This window comes from Notamacropus eugenii, chromosome 5 (genome assembly GCF_028372415.1).
Source record: "Notamacropus eugenii isolate mMacEug1 chromosome 5, mMacEug1.pri_v2, whole genome shotgun sequence".
Lineage (NCBI taxonomy): Eukaryota > Metazoa > Chordata > Mammalia > Diprotodontia > Macropodidae > Notamacropus > Notamacropus eugenii.
The window spans coordinates 81720431-81742985 of NC_092876.1; the positions used below are offsets into that span (position 1 = coordinate 81720431).

The window sequence follows — 22555 nt, forward strand, 5'->3', positions numbered from 1 at the left end:
CAGCTTCCTCCATTGACTAAAGCCATTTTGGCCTCAAATAGAAATTAGTTTTTTTCCTCTCTTTGCTCCAATTTTTGTTTACCAGGCAATAAAATAATCTCTTTAACAGGGATGGTGCTACAAAAACAAAACCAAAAAAACCCAGGAAACCTGATTTGGATTTATTTTACTTGAACTTGAAAGTTTACCCTCCTGAACAAGAGTATATATCGTCAGTTCTCACTGATGGATTTACCAGTTGTGCTAAATGGAGGTTGCTTCCTGGGGTTTTGATCAACTCTGATTAATTGGATACAGCTATTTAGGGGATAGCTATTTCTGCAGTCTAAGAGCAAATTCAACAACAGATACTCCATGAAATAGTTTGCTGTACCACCTTGATGGCTGTATGTGGCCTCCTTGTGATAGACACCTATGACTCATTTCTTTCTAGCAAATACCTAAACAAAGCTATGAATGTTAAAATCTGAAGAGAAATAGCTGCTGAACAGCAGGGGCCATAGTAGTTAATTGGTTAGAAGGGTTGGGCTAACTTGAAGTAAAGCATGAAAGCAAAATTACAGTTGGGTAGGTAAAGACAGACCAGACAGGTGACCCTTTGGAAAAGAGTGGAAAAGGTAGCAAGCATTGTGAGAAGCACTGATGAAGGGATAAGAAGTACAGAAAAGTAGAGTTCAGGGAAGAAGGAGCCACTTCCTTGGCTATGGGAGTGAAGGTATGACAATGACCACTTCAACCCTTGAGCTGGACAACCCTTGCTCTACATTGAACAATGCCAGGTGGGCTTTTAGCTAATTCCAAAACTGTCTGGCAAGCCAAATGTGAAAGATACCTGGGAGACATGAATTCCCACTGTCCAACCTTGGGCATACTAGCAAATCTTGAGGTGTTTTCAGGGCATTTAGGCAATGGTGTGAATGTTGCATGATGGTTTTCTGGAGGCCATGGGCGTGGGCTAGTTCACTCACTAAACTGTAGCTTTTTATTACAGGGGACTGTTTATATAGGAATAGTTCTCACTGGGGCCCACATAGAAATCTTCACTTCTTTGGTGCAATGATGCCTTCCAGTTGGGCCTGAAAAACAAAAATGGAAGCCATTAATATTTAGGGTGGAGCCTTTCTCGCAGAGTCAAGCATCCCAAGGTGAAAAATATCCCTGAGAAGAGGCAGTTGCAACAGTACAGACAGCCAGACCCAAGGTTTTTAAGGTCTGGGTTTTCTTTTTTCATTTCTAACACCATATTTTCTAAATTTGTTTCTGGCTTGGCAGCATGGTCTAGCTGCATTAGGAGAAACCAGAGCTGCCCTGGTTTCCATACAATGGCCAGGCTCAGGGTATAATATAAAGCATTGAAGAGGAAATTGAATAAAAGTTGTTGAAACAGTGGTTTCAGTACTCACATTTCAGGCTTGACTGTGTCTGCTAAATTAAACATTTGGCCCTCCAAGTTTTGGAATTCAGGAGTTGTGTGCCAGGTGGGACAAGGGGATGTGGAAGAGCAAATTTTCCATCACTGAGACAACTTGACACCCAATTAAAGAAAACTGCTACTAGTGTAAAGGCTGCCTCCATTTTGTATGTCAAGCTGACAGTGCCGGAAAGACAATTTTTCTGTTCTTCAGGCAACTAGTAAAATAAATCACTGATAAGTACATCTATCCTGGGGTGGGGAGTGGGGGGCAGGCAGGCAGCGCTTTTGAAGCAAGACAATTCTAAGCTCATAGAAATAACTCATGTCTAAAGAATCCTTCATCCTAGGGATTAGGTGGTTGCTAGGATGTGTTAGATGCTAAGTAAGCTGCCTTTGCTTTTGTTATTTACAAACTGCTTGGCAGATTAAGGTACACCAAAATTATCTGAGAAAGGGAATGCTTTACTCTCAAGACTAAAATCTGGCTATGAAGATTTCTGAATTGATTTTTCAAAGACATGCCACGCTGCATTAGTAGGAAGCATCATCCCTTTTTTCAGATGGAGTGTTTTTGGTGTGTGGAAGCCCATGTCCCTGCCAAGCCCAGAGCCACAAGCTCCTGCTAGGTTTTCCAATGAGAAGATGAGGAGAGGCAGTGGAAAGATCCTTCTTCCTAGAGTGCGCTTGCCAGCCAAAGCCCAGGGAGACATCCCTAAAGAAGACAATGCAGCATTCTCCTCAAGAGAGCCCCTCAGTGGTGGGCAGGGGAAAAGGAGCAGCAGTGGCTGTTCCACACTCTCAGTGGATGACATTCCCCTCTGGTCTGTTCCTATCTAGGCACATAAAGGGACAAAGGAGAGAAATAAACAAATGGCCAGCTCTTCTGACAGCAGACCAGGTGGAGACTTAGAATTTTAAAGGTTCTTCCTTGCCCCTTTCCTCTCTGAGGCCTTCCGTGACCAGGCCATGCTTAGTGCTAAGGGACCTGTCTCAGAAAACATCCATGTGCATTTGAGGCCTGGCCCTTCTGAATGGGAATCTCTAAAATGTCAGGATGACAAAATGCAGTGACTTGCTAGGGAGGACTTCCTGGGCTCTGCTATTCTGGGGGAAATGCTGCCAAAACCAGAGGCCGGAAGATGTAAGTTGTGATAGAATGTAAACCTCACTTTCTCCACACCCACTTAAGGAACAGCTTTCTCTTGGAGGAGGGAGCCACACCACTGCTGTTTCCTACCTTGTTAGAAGAGAAAATGTTAGGATGTGGCTGGGAGTGCCCCCTAGCTTGCAGAGAAGCAGGCCCACAGCACCCAGCCTCACCTTCAGCTGCTGATTGGTCCGCTTCAGGAACTGAATTTCTTCATTGTGTTTCTTCTCTTCCACCTGCCTCCTCTCAATCTCCCGCTTCTCAGTGGCCTCACACTTGGCCTTCTGCTCATTCACCTGCCTCTCCAAATCTTTCTTCTCTGCTTCCAAATCTGCAATCTGAACAAAGAGGACATCTGATTTTTCCACAGGGGAGGAAGCTAATAGGGCAGGGTTGTATGTGATGGAGGGGGAGGAAGGAAGAGAGAGAAAGAGAAAGTTATGTGCGTATAACAGGTTGAGTTAGATCTAAGTTTATCTAGGAAACCAAGGGGAAAATCCCATATTTCCAGAATCTTTACTGCCACCCAGTGGGATTCCAAATTTTTGACACTGAAGCCTAGAAAGAAACCAAAAGGAATGCGGAGAGTAAAGTAAAAGTATGCTGAGGTGATTGTGATTTAAAAGCAAGTGTGACCTCTCAAAATGCAAATAAGATTTATATTAGAAGGACTATTTGGAATAAATGCTGTGCTTTCTGAGAAGAGGAATGTCCTGAGGGGGCTTCAGGAGTCTAGAAGGTGGACCTAGAGCTAAATTGGACAGAGGGGACAAGCATCTGCCTGGGCTGGGAAAGAGAGTGCAGGCTGAGTTCCTTCATGTCACTCACTTTCCTTTCCATGTCGGACTTCCCTTGCTCAGCTTGGAGTGCCTTCCTCATGCCAAAGGCCACACTGCTTTCATACAGGGTCTGATAGGCTGCGATGGTCATGCGGATCTCATCCCGGACGCGCAGCAGCAGCAAGCCCCGCTCCGCACAATTTATGGTCACTTCTCTGATCAGCTCATCTTCCAAGATACAGGGAGACACACACACACAACACACACACATACACACACACACAACACACACACACACACGTCAATGAAGACAGCAGTCTAGAAAAGACAACTTGGGTATCCCTGAGCAGAATGCAAAGGGCAATGCTCTCTCTTGACTGCTTTTAACTCAAACTAGGGTCATTGTCCAAGGTCAAAAACACAGTTTGGTGAAAACTGGGGTGTCTCTGTCTCTGTCTCTCTGTCTCTGTGTCTCTCTCTCTCTCTGCAGCACGGAAGGAATGTGATGAGTCACAGAGTCCATTCCCACCAGAGCAAGCACTTCTCTGATGGAGACAGAATGCCAAAACCGAGGTTTGTGGAGTACCAGCCAGTCAGCCTAGGACAATGCCCTGACAGCAGGCCAGAGTTCACCTCTGGAACTGAGGAGTTTTAAGATTCAATGACAATGAACCCTATGGCTCAGGATAATTGTAATTCCCATATCTACACCTTCCAGTTTTCAAAGGGCATTTCTCACAAACACCCTCAGGGTGCTTTAGAGATGAGGGGAATGGGGTGTGGTCCTGAGAGGCCAAGGAGTGGCTGGGCTGGAACTTCAGTCCAGATCTGCTGATGACTTCGGTGCTTTTCGGGGCACTTTTGAGTCCTCCCTGCCACCCAAGTCAGTAGCAGAGAAGCAGATGCCAGAGAGCCCCAAATGTTAGAACTGAAAGGGTCCCAGGAAAGCATCTCACAGGATCTTAGGCTGGACAGGAATCCCACCACCAGCCTCCAGCCTTAGCCTGAGGCCCTCCAGTGAGGGGCCAAGAGCCCTCTGTATCCAGAGGCAGCCTGTGCCACTTTTGAAACTGCCAACATTTCATTGATTCTTATTCTGGGCTTATTCATTTGTTGCTTTTCTAGTTTGCATCTGAATGCTTAGTTTCTTGATCTCCTCCTTTTCTGTTCTGTTAGTGTATGTTTTCAGAGAAATTTTTTCCTCAGAGAACCACGTGAGCTATATTACCCCTTCCATGAGTTTCAGTGTCATTCCCTTTTACATCGTGGTTGGTAGAGTTTATGATTACACTCTGATCCTCTCATTCTATGTTTATTTATCTTTCATTGCGAGGAAGTCTTTCCCTACTTGGAGCCTAAATCTGCCTCTCTAGTCTCCACTTGCTTACTACTACTGGTTCTGTCCTCTGAGGTTAAGCAGAAAAAGCTCTAATCCCACTTCCAAATGGCAAATTCAATTATCACGGACTGTCATGTCCACTCTAAGGATTCTCCTGACTAAACATTCCAAGTTTTTTCCATTGATCCTTGTAAGGCATAGCAACTAGTGAAATCAAAAACCCCTCACTTGATGAGAAAACAGAGGCTCATCTTGGCAAGGGGAAGTGACTTACTCAGGTCATACAAAGAGTTAATGACAAAGCTGGGATCTGAACCCTATACTCCTGACTCCCAGGCCAGTGCTCCTTCTACTACAATTCAACATTGATTACCCATCTATCACTATTTATCAAGCAGATGCTATGCAAAAAGAATCCAATTTCATGGTGGTAGGAAGTCACTTTTCTCTGTATACGCCTGGGAAGGAATCCGATGTGATGATTGGGTAGGCCTGGGTGGGGCTGCTGGGCATCCCAGCTCCCCTGGGGCCATGAGGGTGGGACTAACATGTAGGACTGAAAAGCCAGTGCCCAGCCTGACACAGAGAAGCTGGGGAGCAGCCAAGAAGCCCAGTTTTTTAAGGAGTCCTCTTGTTGCAGCCTCTTGGCGCCAGTCAGTTTATCAAGTGGTAAGCAAATTAATCTCTGAAATAAGTTTCTGGACTGTGGTCTGAATGTGGTTGGATTGTATATTTTCAAATCACCAAAGAGTTCTCTTTTCCCATTCCAAGCAGCCTCTAAATGCAAGCTGTGACTCCAGTTGTAATAAGGATACTCGTGAGCGGAGGAGAGGCCAGAAGGAAGAGGATTAGTTACTTCATGGAAGTCCTGGTCACAATGCCAGGGGAATAGCTGCCTGGAGCTCTCTAGTAGGGTGGGCATCATGGGGGGGATCTGCCTATGAGGTGCCGAATTCACAAACATCAATATTAAGCAGGATTTCTGCGAGGAGGCTTGTGTTCATTATCAAGAAGGATGCTGAATTAGCAAGAGGGGACCACCCTGGGCTTAGAGCTGGTAGACTGCTACCAGAGCTGGCTGTGACCTTGGGCCTGATATTTTTAAAAACCAATACTTTTCCCACCTACAGAGAGTATGAGTATTTTAATCAAACAAATGGAAAGAGTTGTTAGGGCACAAAAATCAGGGGCTTTGTTTATACACAGATCTTTAAAAAAGGATTTCACTTCAAAAAGCAATACCTTTAAAGGCAAAGAAACAGACTGGCAGAAATCATTTTCCATGATTACATTAGATAAAAGACTGATGTTTGGAATCTTAAGAAACAGAGACCTCTCTCTCAGTCGACTATACCCTTCCTAGTGGTCTTGGACCTCTTATCACTGACTCACCTTCCAACTTTCTGCCTTTTCCCCAGCACCCCGCTTTCAGCCCAGTCCTAGAACATTCTCCCTCCCTACCTCTACTTTCTGGCTTCCTTTAGGACTCAGCAATAATTCCACCTTCTACAAGAAGCTTTTCCCAGTCTTCACCATGCCCAACATCATGTCCCTACCACCACTACCAGTGCCTATCCTCAAAGATTATCACTCCTTTACACTGTATATGTTTTGTATGCAGGTTTGTTTGCAAATTGTCTCCTCCATTAAAATGTGAGCTCTTTGAAGACAGAGACTGTTTTTGCCTTTCTTTGTATGCCCATCTGTGCCTGGCATGGTGTCTGGCATACATAGTAAGCCGTTCATGAATGCTTGCTGACTTACTGACTACCTCTCTGGACTTCCGTGACCCCAACTGTGAGAGCTCCGATCGTCACACTCAACGGCATCTTCATAGTCAATGATGCTAGAGGAGGAAACACTTTGAGTTCCTCAGAGGATGAAAACCAGAAAGTCACAGGTGGCCATTATCACAAGCTGAGCCCAGTTGGGTGTCTCTGTTCCCCCTCCTCAGCTCTGAGTCCACCCTGCTCTCCACACTGCCCACCTTGCTGCCCCCAGATGCACTCACCAAAGCACTGTGAGTACAGCTCCCTACGCACTGGACAGATTCCAGTCTCCCGAGCCTGCCGCTGCTGCAGCTTCAAGTCCAGTTGCTCCTGGAGATGCACCACGTCCATCCTGGTGCTGGGGGTGCTGGACACCTGCTGGATCCATAGCTGAGTATCTTCCACCCATTCTCTGTGGCACAAACACACAATCCAGGGACAAAGTCAGGGGCAGGGATGGCAGGCAGGCAGGCAGTCACCACAAAGTGCTCACAGCAGACAAGATGATAGGCCCTCTAACCAGTTCCAAGGTCTAGGATTTAAGAAATCCCAGAATCTTAGACTTATAGCACTGAAGAATGTCAAAGCTGGGGGGGACCTTAAAGACTATCTATCTAATTCAACCCTTTCATTCACAGCTGAGGAGGACAAATTTGCCCATTGTCAGAAAGGTAGGTGACAGAGCTCAAAACTGAATCCAATACTTCTGATTCCTAAGCTCAGACAGTTAGCTATTAAGAATTTATTAAATACTTACCATGTGTCAGGCACTGTCCCCAGCACTGGGGATACAAAGAAAGGCAGAAAACAATCCTTGCTTTCAAGGACTTCAGTGTGGTGGGGGAGACAGCATGCAAATAACCATGTACAAATGAGATAAATGCAGAATAAAGTGGTGATAATCAACAGAGGGAAGAAAGCAGCATTAAGGGTAAGCTGGAAAGGCTTCTTTTAAGTGGGATTTTAGCTGAGGCTAAAGCCAGGGTGGCCAGGAGGCAGGGATGAGGAGGGAGAGATTCCTAGGCATAGGGACAGCCAAGTGTGAGGAATAGGCAGGGGACCAGCAGCACTGGATCAGGGAGTCTGTGAAGTGCAGGAAGCCTGAGAAGACAGTAAAGAGGATGGCAGGGGAGAGAGAAGGAGGAGAAAGTAATGAAGGGTTTTAAATTCCAGTCAGAGGGTTTTAATTTTTATCCTGGAAGTGATAGGAGGCCGTTGGAGGGTATTAAATATGTGTGTGTGTGTGTGTGTGTGTGTGTGTGTGTGTGTATGTGGACTTGAATCAGATGATTGGACTTGTGCTTTTAGGAAGATCAATTTGACAGCTGAATGGAAGCTGCACTGGAGTGGGGAAGAAGAGATTTGAAGCTGGCAGACCCACTAACCAACAGGTTATTGCAACAATCCAGGCATGAAGTGATGAGGGCTTGTCCCAGAGTGGTGGCAGGATCAGAGAGGAGAAGGGGATGTATACAAGAGATGTTATTAAAGTAAAATCAATAGAATTTGGCAAGAGATTAGATATGAGGGATAAGGAAGAGTGAGGAGTCAAAGCTGGTAGCTAGGTTTCACGTCTGTTAGGGATTCTCCCATGCTAACCCTCGGTCACCAGGAGACCGTGTAAGATGGGGTCTCTCTCCTGCTTCCCATGATGAAGACTCTCAGGCCCCATCAGTGGGTTTCTGAGAGATTTCACCTTGCAGCCATCCACTAACTACCGCTTTCTGGTAGTACCCCACTGAACCCAAGCCACAGCGTAAAGGAGAAAAGTTTATTTGGGACCCTCCTCATGTTTCTTTCTTCCTTTCTTTATCTCCTCCTATTCATTTAGGTGTTCAGGTGCCACATCTACTGTGACCACAGACAAGTTTAATTTTTTCCACTCTCATTCCATGACTGCTGAATGTCACTAAAGAAAGTCCCAGGGAAATTAGTCCCTGAGCTAATTTCACTCATTATAAATTCATTATCCATTAGCTCTGCTGACCCCATTCTTGAATATCATTCTACTCTACTACTAGGGTGTATGCAGTTTGCAGGGAAGACTAGCAGCTTTGGTGGGAGAGCATGCTGAGGCCTTTTCCAGGATGCTCGTCTACCTTTGGTTTCTACCTGTCACCCAACTTTCACCTGTGGCTCCAAGAACCCGTTGCATGCACAGCTATCATATCCTGGTAAACCATCTAAGCCAATGGGTTAAACCAGGTTGAAGGTAACTGACAGGCCTCAAACCTGTCGGTGAGTTAGGGGGATATTTACCCCAAGCAAGTGAAAACTTCCCCAGCAGAATGGGCAGATGAGAACAATTTTTTCCATGGGCCATGAAGGCAGCTAAAGTAGGCGCACCTAGAGCTTGGTTAGACATTGACAATGCTAACATCATGCATTGCATTCCGGGCTATTGCTAGTCATCCTGACTTTTGTCTTGCCAATGGATTTCTATGGCTCTGGAAGAAAGAGTGAAGCTGACAACTTTGTGCAGCTCTGCCTCACTTAAATGCAATTCACGTACATGTCAAGACATCACCTTGTGATATCATTGGTCCTCTGAAAACGAAGGACAAACAACAAGAACAATAATTTTATTATCATCTACCTTTGAATTTCATTTCTTACAGCCAATTTTCCTTCCTTTTTTCCTTAAGCTTTCTCTTTTTAAAATGTCTTAATATTCTTTTTTTAATTGGTCTTTCCCAATAATTCCCCTCTCCACAAATAAACCTCCTCTTATAATAAAGAAATACAGCTAAGCAAAATGAATGCCATAGAGAGGATTTTACTCTACTCAATCCAAATCAGCACATTACCCGTATCTGACAATACATGCCTCACTCAGCATCTCGAGTCCTTCACTTTTCCAATAAGAGGAGAGAAGCATCACAGCCAACTTTTCCAAAGCTTCTTCTTAAAGCTTCTTCTTTTTTTTCTTCTCTAACCCCCAACTGTGGTCATACCACATACTACCATCCATCACTACCATCTGAAAACAGATATTTTTCTGCCTTTTATTGAGAGGAGCAGAGGTGATACAATATCAGTTCCTTCAGCCCCTCCCCTCTTCATTGTTGCCCTCTTTCTCCCATTTCCTTCTCATCACAAAACAGAGAGATATCAAAATACATTGAGATCTCTCAGCATGCACCTTTGAGCCCAATCCCTTCCACCTCTTCCACAAATGGTCCAACAGTTATCCTCTTCCTAACCACACCCCCTACCCATGCATCTTTAATCTCTATCCACTGGACCTTTTTCTTCTGCTCAGCCCTCCCCAATCCTGAAAAAGCCTTCTTTTGACCCTTCTTGTTCATGAAGCTACTGTCCCATCTCACCTACCTATTTTTCCTCAGTCCCCTGAAGTTCTACTGTGCCTCACCATGCTTATCAAGATTGTTCTCTCCAAGATCACCAGGTACCTCCTAATCACCAAAACCAATGGTCTGTTGTGGAGACAGCTAAGTAGCTCAGTGAATAAAGTGGTGCACCTGGAGTCAGGAAGACCTGAGTTCAAATATACCCTCAGACACTGAACCTTATAACCCTGGATAAGTCACTGTGTAACCCTGGACAGGTCACTTAAATTGCCTTAATCCACTGGAGAAGGAACTAGCAAACCACTGCAGTATCATTGCCAAGAAAACCCATGGACAGAAATGGTGTGCTATGGTCCATGGGGTCATGAAGAGTTGGATATGATTCAACAACAACCATGGCCTATTGTTAGTGTTTTCTGTAACTTCTGATGGTGTTAAAAAACCACCCCAACCTCTCTCCCTCTGTTACTGGACACTTGGTTATTTCTTGGTTTCAGAAATACTGCACTCTTTATGGTGACTTTTTTTTTTAAATCACCAAAGAATTCTCTTCTCACTCCAAGCAACTTATAATTAGACATGGTGACTCCAAATGTAATTAGAATGTTTACTGCTGAGCCAAGAAGAGTCCAGAATCAAAACTGATTGTTTTGCAATAGTAAATTGGTTCTCCTACTTCTCTTGCTGCTTCTCCTCTCACTTGGTCCTCTTCTAAACCATCTACTATGGGTGTTTCCCAATAGTCAGTCCTTGGCCCTCTCTATGCTTTTCCCTTTGGCCATGTCAATCGCTCTCTCATGATAATGTTTAATATAAAATTTTGGAATAATCTCTTTGTTCTCTCTGAAGCAAACTCAGAGAATGCCTCTTCCTATGTCAACAAAAGCCAGCCAAGGCTGACTTAACATTCCTTGGGAGACCTTTAACCTAAGACATTATCTTGAATAATGGGATGTTTTCCATATCTTAATATTTGTAGACATATACTATGTTATGGCATGTTAATGGTAAAGAAAATACAGACATCTTAGGTCGTAATTTCTATTTGAACTTTGTTTACCCTTTTCTATGTCAGCTATTTCGAATATCTGTTTAGGACAGGAAGCCTGCCACTCGCTAGTGGTGGGATTTCCTTTCTTGTTGTACGTCACCGAGACATATGTTTACCCAGCCTGGAATCACAAGGCTCAACTGACATTGCTCTATTAATTGTCTTGTCTTACTGAATTTATGATTTGTTCAACTAAGAGAGTTCCTTTCTCATGGCAAAATGTATGTAAGCCAGAAGATTTCTGTACTGGGTAGCCAGAACATTTTTCTGGCTCCATAATGCATTATGTTACCATTTTCTTTAATAGGGAACTGATTAATTAATTAAATCATAAAATGTATGCATTTAGCCTGTTGCCTTTTCTTTAACCAAGTTTTTAGGTCAACACTCAGCATCACCTCCCATCTCTTGGAAGAAGACATCTAAGTCTATTCTTTCAGTTCTGAACTTTTTCTAAGTCCTAGATGTGCATTTTCAACTCATGAATGGCCCACCAGCATGGTGGACATTGAACATGTCCAAAGCTAAGCTCCTTATGTCCCTGCTAAACCAGTTCCTTCTGTGGCACCACCATTCACTTAGGCTCTCATATTCTTAATGCTGTGCTTATCATTCAATCTTTCCTCTCCTTCACCTTCGTATCCAATCAGTTACCAAGTCCTATGGACTCTACTTTTGCCACATCTCCCATCCTTCTCTTCCATTCTATTCCTAGGACCACCCACCACCTCATACTGGTACTCATTGCCACCCAATGAGATTATTGCAATACCTTCCTAACAATTCCTGCCAATTCATCTTTCATATAATTTAAGAGTAATCCTGCTAATGCACAGATTATACTACTCTTGCCCAAGCCCCTTCAGTGGTGCCTTATTTCCTGCCCAGTAAAGTCCAAACTCCTCTCCTTGATATACAAGGACCTCTGGTGTCATTCCTTTTACCTTTCCAGCCTTATCTCATAGTCCTCTTGATGGGGTACAAGCCCAAGCCAAGACCTTTCCCCCTTGGTTGGGGAGGGCTTTTCTCATGTTTGTCTGAAGGGCCCTGGAAAGTCTGGCCTTGTGGGGGAGGGCGCTCTTTGGATTCCCCTTTCATTTCTCCCAGGCCAGATACTCTCAATCTTCTATTTAGCATTCTTTTGATATTCCTCACTTTGATCCTATTACCAGTCACTCCCATCAGGATCGTCCCTGGGTTTGATCTATCTAGACCATCCCTCGGACCCCAGACTACCTGGTGACATTTGGATTCTTCCCTCAGTCTTTTCTGTATTTAAGCTCCATCTCGCCTCCATGAAGGAGCTCTGATTCAATCCAGCCCAGACTCTGTCTAGCTGAGATTCTATCTGGCCCGCTTGTGAATACAAGTGTTACAAATGCTTAGTTTCCTTAAGAGTCAACCCAAGGTGGTGAATCTTTAATAAACTTTGTTTTCCTTTGGTTTAAAGAAGTCTTGAGTCAAATTCGTTCGAGCAGGACCTGGCATGTCAGTATTTTGGGGTACAGCACTCTAACCTCCACACTCTCCTGCATGGAATAGCACTGTGCTCTCACACCAACATGCCTTTGCTCACATCATCCCCTTCCCTAACCACAACCCCCAGCCAATAACTCCAACCTTACACTGAACTTTGTGGTAATATAATTTGTTGTTATTATTTGTCCTTTGTTCTGCAAAAGGACCAATGACATCAAGAGGGTAATGTTTTGACCTGCAAGAGATTTGGATTTAAGTGAGGCAAGGCTATGCAAAGTTATCAGCCTCACTCCTCTGGAGCCACCTGAGTCCAGTGGCGAGACATATCAAGACGACTGGAGATGACTCCTAGATGCAATGGGTGACCGTGGCTTTTTTGAGCTAAGGTCTTTCCCAGGTTGCAGTCTGTCTGAAGCAACACCCACTTAGTGATTTAGGCTAGGTAAGAAAAAAAGGCAAAAGATGGCCTACTTTGCCTACTTAAAAAAAAAAAAAAAGTAAACTGGAAGGGGAGGACCCTCAGGGTTTCTGGCCAGAACAGAAACAATTGCTATTTACACTCACTCTGAGTCATCAAAACCCAAACAATGACCAAGCTGAGGCTTGGACTGGGACCTATTATTGGTCAATCTGTGAGAGCCAGAATAATTGGGTTTAAATTCCATTTGATTCTCAATGGGCTTTATCAAAACCTGATTTTCCAGAGCTCAATTTCAAGAAATTATTTCTATAAAACAAACATTAAGCCACGTGGAAAGCGTTGTGCTATGCTAATCCACTTTTGATGTGACATTGCATATTATAGTTATTTGTGTATGTGCCACATCTCTGCTACTGTGAGTTCCATGAAAGCAGAGACTGTCCTCATCTAATTGTTAATTCTTCTCTGCAGCCTAACACAGAGCCCTACTCACAGTAGGTACTTGATCAATATTTAAGGTATAGAGTTCTTTTTTCTGGGAGGTGGTCAAGGCAGAAATGGTCCCTGCCTCCAGGGAGCTCACAGTCTGTCAAGGGAGAAGAGTAAAAAAGTAAATAACTCAGAGTTCAAGGTTATAACTGATGGGGTTCAGACTCTGGGAGCCTCCTTGAGCTCCCCTTGAATCTTCCCACTTAATCTGGCCTTTCTTACTCAAATCTAATCTTCCCATTTGTTCTGGAAGTCTCAGGAAGTCCATGGGCTTTTCATTATCATTCTACTCAGGTCTCGGTTGCACTCCCCACCCTTGATCCCATCAAAATCCCATTTCCCCAGGCTGCCAACCACTCCCATCAAGATCTGTATCCATCCATATACTGCCCCTATCAAGGTCTCTGGATTGCCCCACCTGCTTCCCACCCAAACCCTCCCTAGTCTGATATCTCCTGATAGCCTCCAGCTGTTTCCAGCCTTTGATCCTCCTTGGACTTCTCCTCAGGACCCTTCCTAAACCCCTCCTCCCATCACCCTGGACTACCAGGCCACTACCAGACCCCTCCTATACTCTTTTCTATATTTAAGTCCCACCTTGCCTCCATGAAGACGCTCAGATTCAATCCAGCTCAGACTCTGTCTAGCTGGGATTCTATCTGACCAGCTTGTGAATACAAGTGTTACAAATACTTAGGTTCCTTAAGAGGCAACCCAATTTGACGAATCTTTAATAAACTTTGTTTTCTTTGGCTTTAAGAAGGCTTGAGTCGAATTCATTCGAGCATGACCCGGACTGTCGGTATTTTGGGGTCCCCCATCACCCCTCAACCTCGTCATAACTATCAGTGCTGACCAAGCTACAGCCAGAAGAGGCATAGATTACCATGAGCTAGGCCCAATAGGGATAGGCTTCTCATGGGAGATGGGACTTAAGAAGGGGAGGAATAAAGATGGGTACAAAGCACAGTCAAAGGAGACAGGAGAGAAGGACACTCCAGACAGTTAGAAATAGTCTAAGCAAAGATGTGGAAGAGAGAAGGCACCAAGTGTGTGCATGGTACTTAACTGGCTAGGTCAGTTTTTGATGGTTATTATCCATTATCCATTTCTGAATCAACCACATTGTGAATCATCCACAGAAAGTTTTTATCCCTAGAATTCCACTACCTGCACACCTAAAACCTAGCATGCTCTGAGGCTACCTTTCCATGCGTGCAAGAAACGCACTTTAATACTGGGCAAACAATGTCACAGAGAAAGTCTCAGTACAAAAAATATTTATAGCAGCTTTTTGTGTGTGTGTGATGCCAAAGAACTGGAAATCAAGGGGATGTCCACAAATCGGGGAATGGCTGGGGAATGTAACGGAATATGACTGTACGCTAAGAAATGATGAACAGGTGATTTTCGGAAAGACTTGAAAAGACTTCTACAAACTGATGCAAAGTGAAGTGAGCAAAACCAGGAGAGCCCTGTGCACAGTAACAACACTGTGTAGTGAGCAACTATGAATAACTTAGCTCTTCTCAGCAATACAGTGCTCCAAGATGACTCCAAAGGAATCACATCTGGAGAAAGCACTGATGTAGTCTGAACACAGACCAGAGCATTCTAGTTTTACTTTACTTTCTTCTTTTTGGTCTCTTTCTTCTCTTGCAACATGACTAACATGGAAATATATTTTATATAATTACACATATATAACATAGCAAATTGCTTACCATTTTAGGGAGAGGAGAGGGGAAGGAAGGAGAGAAAAAATGTGGAGCACAATTTTTAAAAAAATGAATATTTAAAATTGTCTTTTAAAAAATAAAAGACAATTTATAAAAAAAAAAGCTGATATAATTTTATCAGTGGAACTGATCTTAAAGAGGATATATTACCATCTGCTTTGCTGATGGATCCTAAGGACTTGGAGGCTTTCCATTTGATGTGCTGATAAAACCTGTGTATATTGGTCTTTATTAGAATGTGAACTTCTTGAGTGCAAGGAACTGTTCCTGTTTTTCTGCTTTTCCACTTATACAGAAATACACTTACACAGGTCATATGTACATAATAAATTTTTCCTTACTGAAAAAAAAAAGAGAGTCTCAGTACAACAGACAGATCTACAAGTCTCAGCTCCACTGTGTACCTCCTATGCTCAAAAAGAAAAGTACTTGAGTAGAATCAGAGGCTTTTGGAGTATGCTGTAATGGGTATCAACCAAGGGTCACAGAATGCCCTTCCCCTCATTTTATTTTACATATAACAATACCTCACATTTATGTTGACTCAGAAATCTACAGTGCTTAGGAAGTTTATTGTCCCTATCTTACAGCTGTGAACGCTGAGGCTCAGAGAGGTAAATAGATGTGTCCAAAGTCACACAAATACTTAAATATCAGATGAAGGAGTTAACCCAAAGTTTCTGATTCCTAGTTCCCCTAACCATGATGTCTCTTGATGTCTCTCTACACTGCTCTGACTCCTTCCTTCAGTTTTAGTTCCAGGCTTTTGTCCTTTTCTCATTTGCTCAGCCCACCCCCCAATCTGAAATAAACTTCCATGACTGCTTCTAGTCTACCTAGCTACTATACCATCTTTCACTTTCCCTTGACTGCAACACTCCTTGAAAAAGCTGTCTACCTCTTCATCTTCCACCCCAGCCCCTACTGTCTATAGTCTCCAAATGGATGCTGACTTCTTCACACACACCCCTACCCCTTGACCCTGGGACCAATTAAGTCTTTTCAAACAATCACTGATTGGGACATGGCCACTCAAACAGCTTATATGATCAAGGAGTTACCAACTACAACCCTTCTAGGGACATGATAGATTCCTGGGTCTTACTATCTATGGGTGTTTGGTTATTGTCCTTCATTCTCAAAGAGGACCAAAATGACATCACTATGTTAGAATCAAGCTAAAGTGTGACTGTGACTGATCAAATCAATATGAGTTCAGAATGTTCTACCACAGGTCAGACACAAATAGTCCATGTGAACATTTGGAGTGAATTCTCTAAATTTGTGCATCCTAAATTTTCTTTGAGCTGTTTCAATTCTGCTTAGGTCACAGAGCACAGCACCTTCTCTGATGTGGGCATGCCATGCTGGGCAGTCCTTTGCCAACATGTCTTATGTCATGCAATCAATTCCAAAGTTCTTCAGAGAACGTGAGATTGTCCTTGTATCACTTCTTCTGATCACTATGTGAGTGCTTGCCTTAGGTGAGTTCTCCATGAAACAGACTTTTAGGCAAGCATATATTTGGCATTCCAACAATATGGCTAGTCCATTGGAGTTGTGCTCTCTGTAGCAGAGTTTGAATGCTTGGCAGTTGAGCTCAAGAAGGGACCTCAATGTCCGGTACCCCATCCTTCCAGATAATCTCCAGATTCTTTCCAGGATAATTCGAATGGAAGCAATTCAGTCTCCTGGCATGGCACTCACATGCTGTGCAGGTTTCATAGGCATACAACCATGAGGTCAGCATAACAGATCTGCAGACCTTCAGTTTGACAATCAGTCTAATGCCTCTTCTCTCCCACACTTTCTCTGGAGCCTCCAAAACAATGAGCTAACTCTGGCAATGCATACATCAACTTTATTATCAATGGTACATCCTTGCAAAGCATACTGCCAAGGTAAGTGAATTTATCCACATTCAAAACTTCTCCATTTCCTGTAACCACTAGTTCCATGTATGGATTGTGTGGTGCAGGCTGGTAGAGCACCTGTTTCCTTGGTGTTAATTGTTTGGGCAAAATTAGCACAATCAGCAGACTATCAATCCATACTTTGTTTCGTCACAACTTCAGAGGCTGCACTGGGTGCACAATCATCTGCAAACAAAAAAAAAATCACATACCAACTTCCCTTCTACTTTATTCTTGGCTTATAGCTTTTTCAAATTAAATAATTTGCCATCTATGTGGTAGCTGACCTTTGCTATGGTAAAGTCATCCTGACCCTGACATTATGCCTTCACTGCCCCCAGGTGCTTCCATCTGCCTTGCCCCTGCAATACTGAGGAATCCTGTATCTTCTCATCTACCTTTCCTTTATACCCTAAGGACCACTGGGCCTTCCATCTGTCTCTTTCTAACTAAAACCTTGCATATATGTTGGTTTTCATTTAACATGTGCTCCTTGAGAAGAGGGACTGTATGGATTTTCTGTTCGTATTTTCAGTGCTTAGCACAGTGTTTGACACATAGTAAGAAGACAGTAACAAATGTTTTTCTATTCTATCCCATTTCATTACATTTTCTATGGCAGCTGTGATATTACAAGAACAATAGTTCACATTTATATAGTGCTACCAACTATACAATAACGCAAGGGAAAGATCGGCAGGGATTATTAGTTCCATTTCACAGGTAAAAAAGCTGAGGCCCAGAAAAGGAGCTAGATTTGCCTTGAGTCAGAGAGCCAGGACTGTGTGGCAGACCTGGGAGGAGAATCAATGCCTAACAACAAAGTGTCTCTCACGCCCTGAACTGAACCCAGGTGTTTCAGATCCTAGTCTGGGCTTCTTTCCACTGGCTCCTATTGTGTTTGTTGATAAAAGCCCCACTCTGGCTTTCTTCACCACATTTTTAAAGTTTATCTTCACCATCACAGAATCACTAGGTGTGATAAGAAGTACTGATGCTGCTCCATCACTTGAGTTCGGGAGTTCTGAGCTGCAGTGGCCTAAGCCAATCAGGTGTCCCCATTGGGTCTAGCCTCAATGTGGTGAGTCCTGAGCTTGAAGACAGAGCAGTTCAAAAATTCCAAGCTGATTAGCTGTGGGGTCAGGCTAGGAAAGACCATTGCACTTCCAGTCTCAAAAAAAAAATCATAGCCTCTCAGAACTGGGAGGCACCTCAGAAGTTTCCAACTGAGTCTTTACCTGAACAGAAATTCCCTTACGACATCCACAAATGACCTTTGGTTATTTAGACTCTGCTGGGAGACCTCCTGTGAGGGGGAAGCAACTGCTTATCAAGGCAGCCCATCTCTTGCTGGGACGCTCTGGTTGTCAGAAGGTTCTTCATTACATCTTGACTGAGTCCTGATCTAAGGAGCTCACTTCAGAGAAATCCTGCCCTGTTTCCTGAAGCCTTCTGTGTCCAAGGATACAAGAGAACAGATGATCCAGAGCATGAAGAAGGGCCTCTGGAAATGGATCTGAAGAAGGGTTTAGAGAAGAAACAGTGCAGAAGGGCAGAAACACCAGAAAAACCAGAAGCCCTGGGTTTTAGTCCCTGCTAATCCAACTATGTGCCTCACAGGATTCCCCTTCATAACAGCCCCAAATAACGTTCCACTGAGCCTTGCCTAATTAGGAAGTTTCATTACACCTAGCCAAAAATCTGCCTCTGTAATTCCATACTCGCAAAATGCCAGGACAAGCATGCACCCTCAGAACTCGTAACCCAGTCCATATTGTCCCAGAATCCCCTCCAGCTGGCCAACCAGTTAGCTCCCTTAGGGGAATAGTTAAGGGACTTATAGCCTAGTACTTCCCCTCTCTGAAAAGAGAAGAGTGGCCTCTGGTTCTAACTTCCTGCTTCTTCTTCTGGCAGGAATGAAAGGCTCCCTTGGAGAAGGGTAGGGGGAGAAAAGACTCCAGATATTTATTCTGCCTCCCTTCAAGCCACACAGTGACAGTCTTTGTGGAGGTGGGCTCCTCTCTCTCTCTCTCTCTCTCTCTCTCTCTCTCTCTCTCTCTCTCTCTCTCTCTCTCATCTCTCTCTCTCTCTCATCTATAGCATCCTCCCAATCTACCTGTCAAAAGAAAAAAAGCTGAGTTTACTGTTGCATAACCTATGCTGAATAAAACCATATTGACTGTGATCATCACTTCCTTTTCTGGACATTTACTGATCAATCCTTTAATATTATATTCTAGGTTATGCCAAGAATTGAAGGCAACAGATAGCAGCTTATAATATACAAATTCCAATCTCTTCCTTTTTTGAAAATCTATCCTATAGAATCCAATTTTTCACAATCTCCACTCCTCCTCTGTGCTCACCTATTCTGTGAAGTTTAAGCACTTATAGTACAATAAGAAAATTACTGTATTAAGTTGTTGTTGTGTTTGTCCTTCATTCTCAAAGAGGACCATGACATCAGGTAGATGACGACATGACTTGCAGTTGATTTTGATTTGAGAGAGGTAGGGCTGCGCAAAGTCACCAGGCTCAGGATACAAATGTACCCCCAAACCCTAATTTTTTCCCTATTTGAACAGCGGGGTGGAGGTTGAAATGGAGAAGAAGAATGTCTGGATCATTACATGGGACCATTATATACCATCTGATGCCAGAGTGAGGAAGACTTGTTTACAGTTCCTCAGCTAGCTAGTGGAAGAGCCTAGATTAGACTTCATGTCTCATGACTATCTAGTGCTCTTTTTCCAGTACACCACTTATATCAACAATAATAACCAGTATTAATTAAGGCCCCTTCCAGCCTGACATTCTATGATGCAATGAGGAATCTATTGGGAACATAGATGGATTATAATTAGAGGATTATATTATATATATTACATAATACATATTATATATAATATATATTATTATTATAATTAGATGGATTATAATGTGAGGAGACTCAGACCCTTGGGTCTCCTCGACATGATAAATTTCAAATAGTCTCAGTGGGAAGGCACTAGCATTAATGAGGATCAGGAAAGGCTTTTTGTAATAGGTGAGATTTTAGCTGAGAGTTGGAGGAAGGCCAGGAGATAGAGATGAGGAGAGAGTTCTAGGCACCTACGAGAGCCAGTGAAAATGCACTGAGTCAGGAGATGGAGTATCTGGAGTGAGGCACTGCAGGGAGGCCTGTTTCACTATGGAGGAAATCCATAATCTTTCCAAAATCACTGAAAGTAGCTCAATCGCATCACCAGTCAGTTCTGTCACCACCCTGGGATGGAGGTCATTTGGCTCTAGTGACTTGAGACAATCAAGGGCAGCTAAGTGCTTTCTTATTATCTCCTCACTGATCTTGGGCTCTGATTTCCTAATAATGATTTTCCCCTTGTCCCTTCCAGTCCAGAGATCATTATCCTTGGCAGAAAAAATGGAGGCAAAGTAAGACTTTACAACTCAGCCTTCTCTGCACTGCTTCTTGTCATCATTCCATCTAGCCCCAAGCAGAGAATTCCACTTTGATACCTCCTTGGAGCTTCCTTCCAGTGTAACCTTGGGCAATAATAGTATTGATAATAATAACTAGCATTTATATAGCCCTGGTTCACACAGCTAGTGAGTGTCTGAGGCAAGATTTGAACTCAGGTCTTCCTGAAAAGAAGTGACCACCTCCCTATCTCAGTATCCCCATATGTAAAAATGAAATGGTTAAAGTTGGATGGTTTTGCAGTCCCTTCCAGTTCTTGTATTCTATGATTCCATCAGGATAACAGCCAGGATAAAAAGATGACACATTAGGCACATGAAGGATCCTGACCTACATGGTGACCCTTGTGTGCTAAGGCTAATGAATCTTAGACTAGTCTCTGGACTCAAGTTCTATGTTAGTAGTAGGATTAAATAATATTTAAGGTCCCTTCCAGCCTGCAATGAGGAATCTATTGGGATCATAGATGGATTATAGAGGACCCTGGTGTGAGGAGACTCAGACCCTTGGGTTCTAGAGCTAAGTGACCTTGGAGAGGAAAAAAAGATCCTAGTATCTTTGGGACTTAGAATTCCTGTGCCTCTCCCCACTCTTCACCCTTCTGTGAGTATAAAGCTGGTTCCTATCTGTTTGTATCATATAGCACTGGTCTCTAGAGTCAAAAGATCTAGGGTTGAAACCAGGCACTCCAACTCACAACCTGGCTCTGTTTCCTCATCTATAAAATATGACAGGGAAGGGGAAGGGGACTAGTGACCTCTAAGGTCCCTCACAGCACCAAGATCCTGGGACCTGGGGGGAGGGGGAGAAGAAGAGACTGTGGGACTCTCTCTAGGACTGTTGGCTGGTCTGACCACAAGGAACCAATATCAATACTTCAAGGGTTAATTATTTCATGAGTGTGGCTATTCCCTTGACATCTTAGTAGAGTTGCTATGACCAAAAATCTCATTGTCTTGCAGCTAAACACAGGATAAGCCTTTGCTAACTTGGCCAAGCCAGTCCATCCCAAGACTTTCCAGCTTGTTGATTATCCCTTGATCTTTTTACCTGGGAGGCAAGATGGAGTTCAGGATCTCTTCAGCCTGCTTGGTGGGGTCTGAGGCAGCAGAAGTAGAAGGGATAGCCTTGCTCTTGGGTGGCTGTGGAACTGGCCCTGTAGCCAATGGCTGCTGTGGGCTGACCTTCAGGGGACGGGCCTAGAAAAGAGGTGACAGAGAAGTTCAGTGAGCTGGTCCTCAGAACTGGCCTTGGGGCAGCCATGGCCCTAGTTCTTTTCCTGTATCCTTTCATTTCCTTCTTCCCACTTTATTTCTCCCTTTCTACCCTCCTATCTTCCTCTGCTATCTCTTCTCATGATATCCCTCTTCTCCTCCTTCCCTCTCCCATGCATCTACCCTCACCTTTTCTTTCCTTCCTCTCTCCTCATCCTACCATCATCTTTTTTCCTTTGTCTATATCCATGTCTGTGGTCCCTCCTTTTGTCCAATTTTCTCCCACCCTCCTTACTTCCTTTTCATTTTTTCCTCTTCCATCCCTCCCACATTCTCTTCCTTCCTCTTTGCTCCTCCCTCCTATAGTACCTTTCCTCTCTTTGCTTCTCCCACTGTCTTTTTTCCTCTTAATCTTCTTCCCTTCCCTCACTCCTCCCAACCACATCTTCCTTTCTCCTTCCCATTCCTCTTCTTGCTTCTCCCATCCTTTCTCTCCTCCTGTTTTACTCTTTCTACTTTCACCTCCTTTTCACTCCTCCCATTATTTCTTTCACTCTCCCTCTCCTCTCTCCTTCCACTTTCATCTTCCTCTTTCTTTCCCTGTTCCCTTCCACACTCTCATCACTTCTCCTCCCGCCCTCCCTCCCTGCAGTCCCCATTTCCAGGCCCTGGATTCTACCTTGGGGCTCCGCTTCTCTGTGTTCCGGCTCACTAACACCGGGGTATCATACTTGAGCAGAGAATCAACTGGAGGAATCATGGTGGCTGCTGCAGCAGTGGCTCCGCAGCCTTGTTTACTGTCACCATGGAAACCGAGGCCCCACCCCCTGTCCCTACCACTCGAGCCCAGCAGCTTGAACCTAGTGGTGGAGGCGGAGCTAGCAGTGGGGCGTGGCCATCGGAGAGCTGTGGGATTGGCTGGCGCCCCACCAGCTCTAAGGTCTTAGCTCAGGTCTGCTGAAAAGAATGCTGGCCTAGGCCCTCCCCAGGAGCCATCAGATGGAACTTCATT

At 44.0% G+C, this 22555-nt stretch overlaps 1 protein-coding gene across 1 annotated transcript; it reads right to left on the reverse strand.

The window, feature by feature from the left end:
* Nucleotides 1-140: 140 nt before the first annotated feature.
* DNALI1 (dynein axonemal light intermediate chain 1) lies at nucleotides 141-22489 on the reverse strand. Its single transcript, XM_072610012.1, has 6 exons — nucleotides 22223-22489; nucleotides 21380-21528; nucleotides 6691-6860; nucleotides 3390-3568; nucleotides 2735-2899; nucleotides 141-1076 (listed from the first exon to the last, which is right to left on the reverse strand). The coding sequence occupies exons 1-6, from the start codon at nucleotides 22301-22303 to the stop codon at nucleotides 1041-1043; spliced, it is 780 nt and encodes a 259-aa protein (XP_072466113.1). The 5' UTR covers nucleotides 22304-22489; the 3' UTR covers nucleotides 141-1040.
* Nucleotides 22490-22555: the final 66 nt, after the last annotated feature.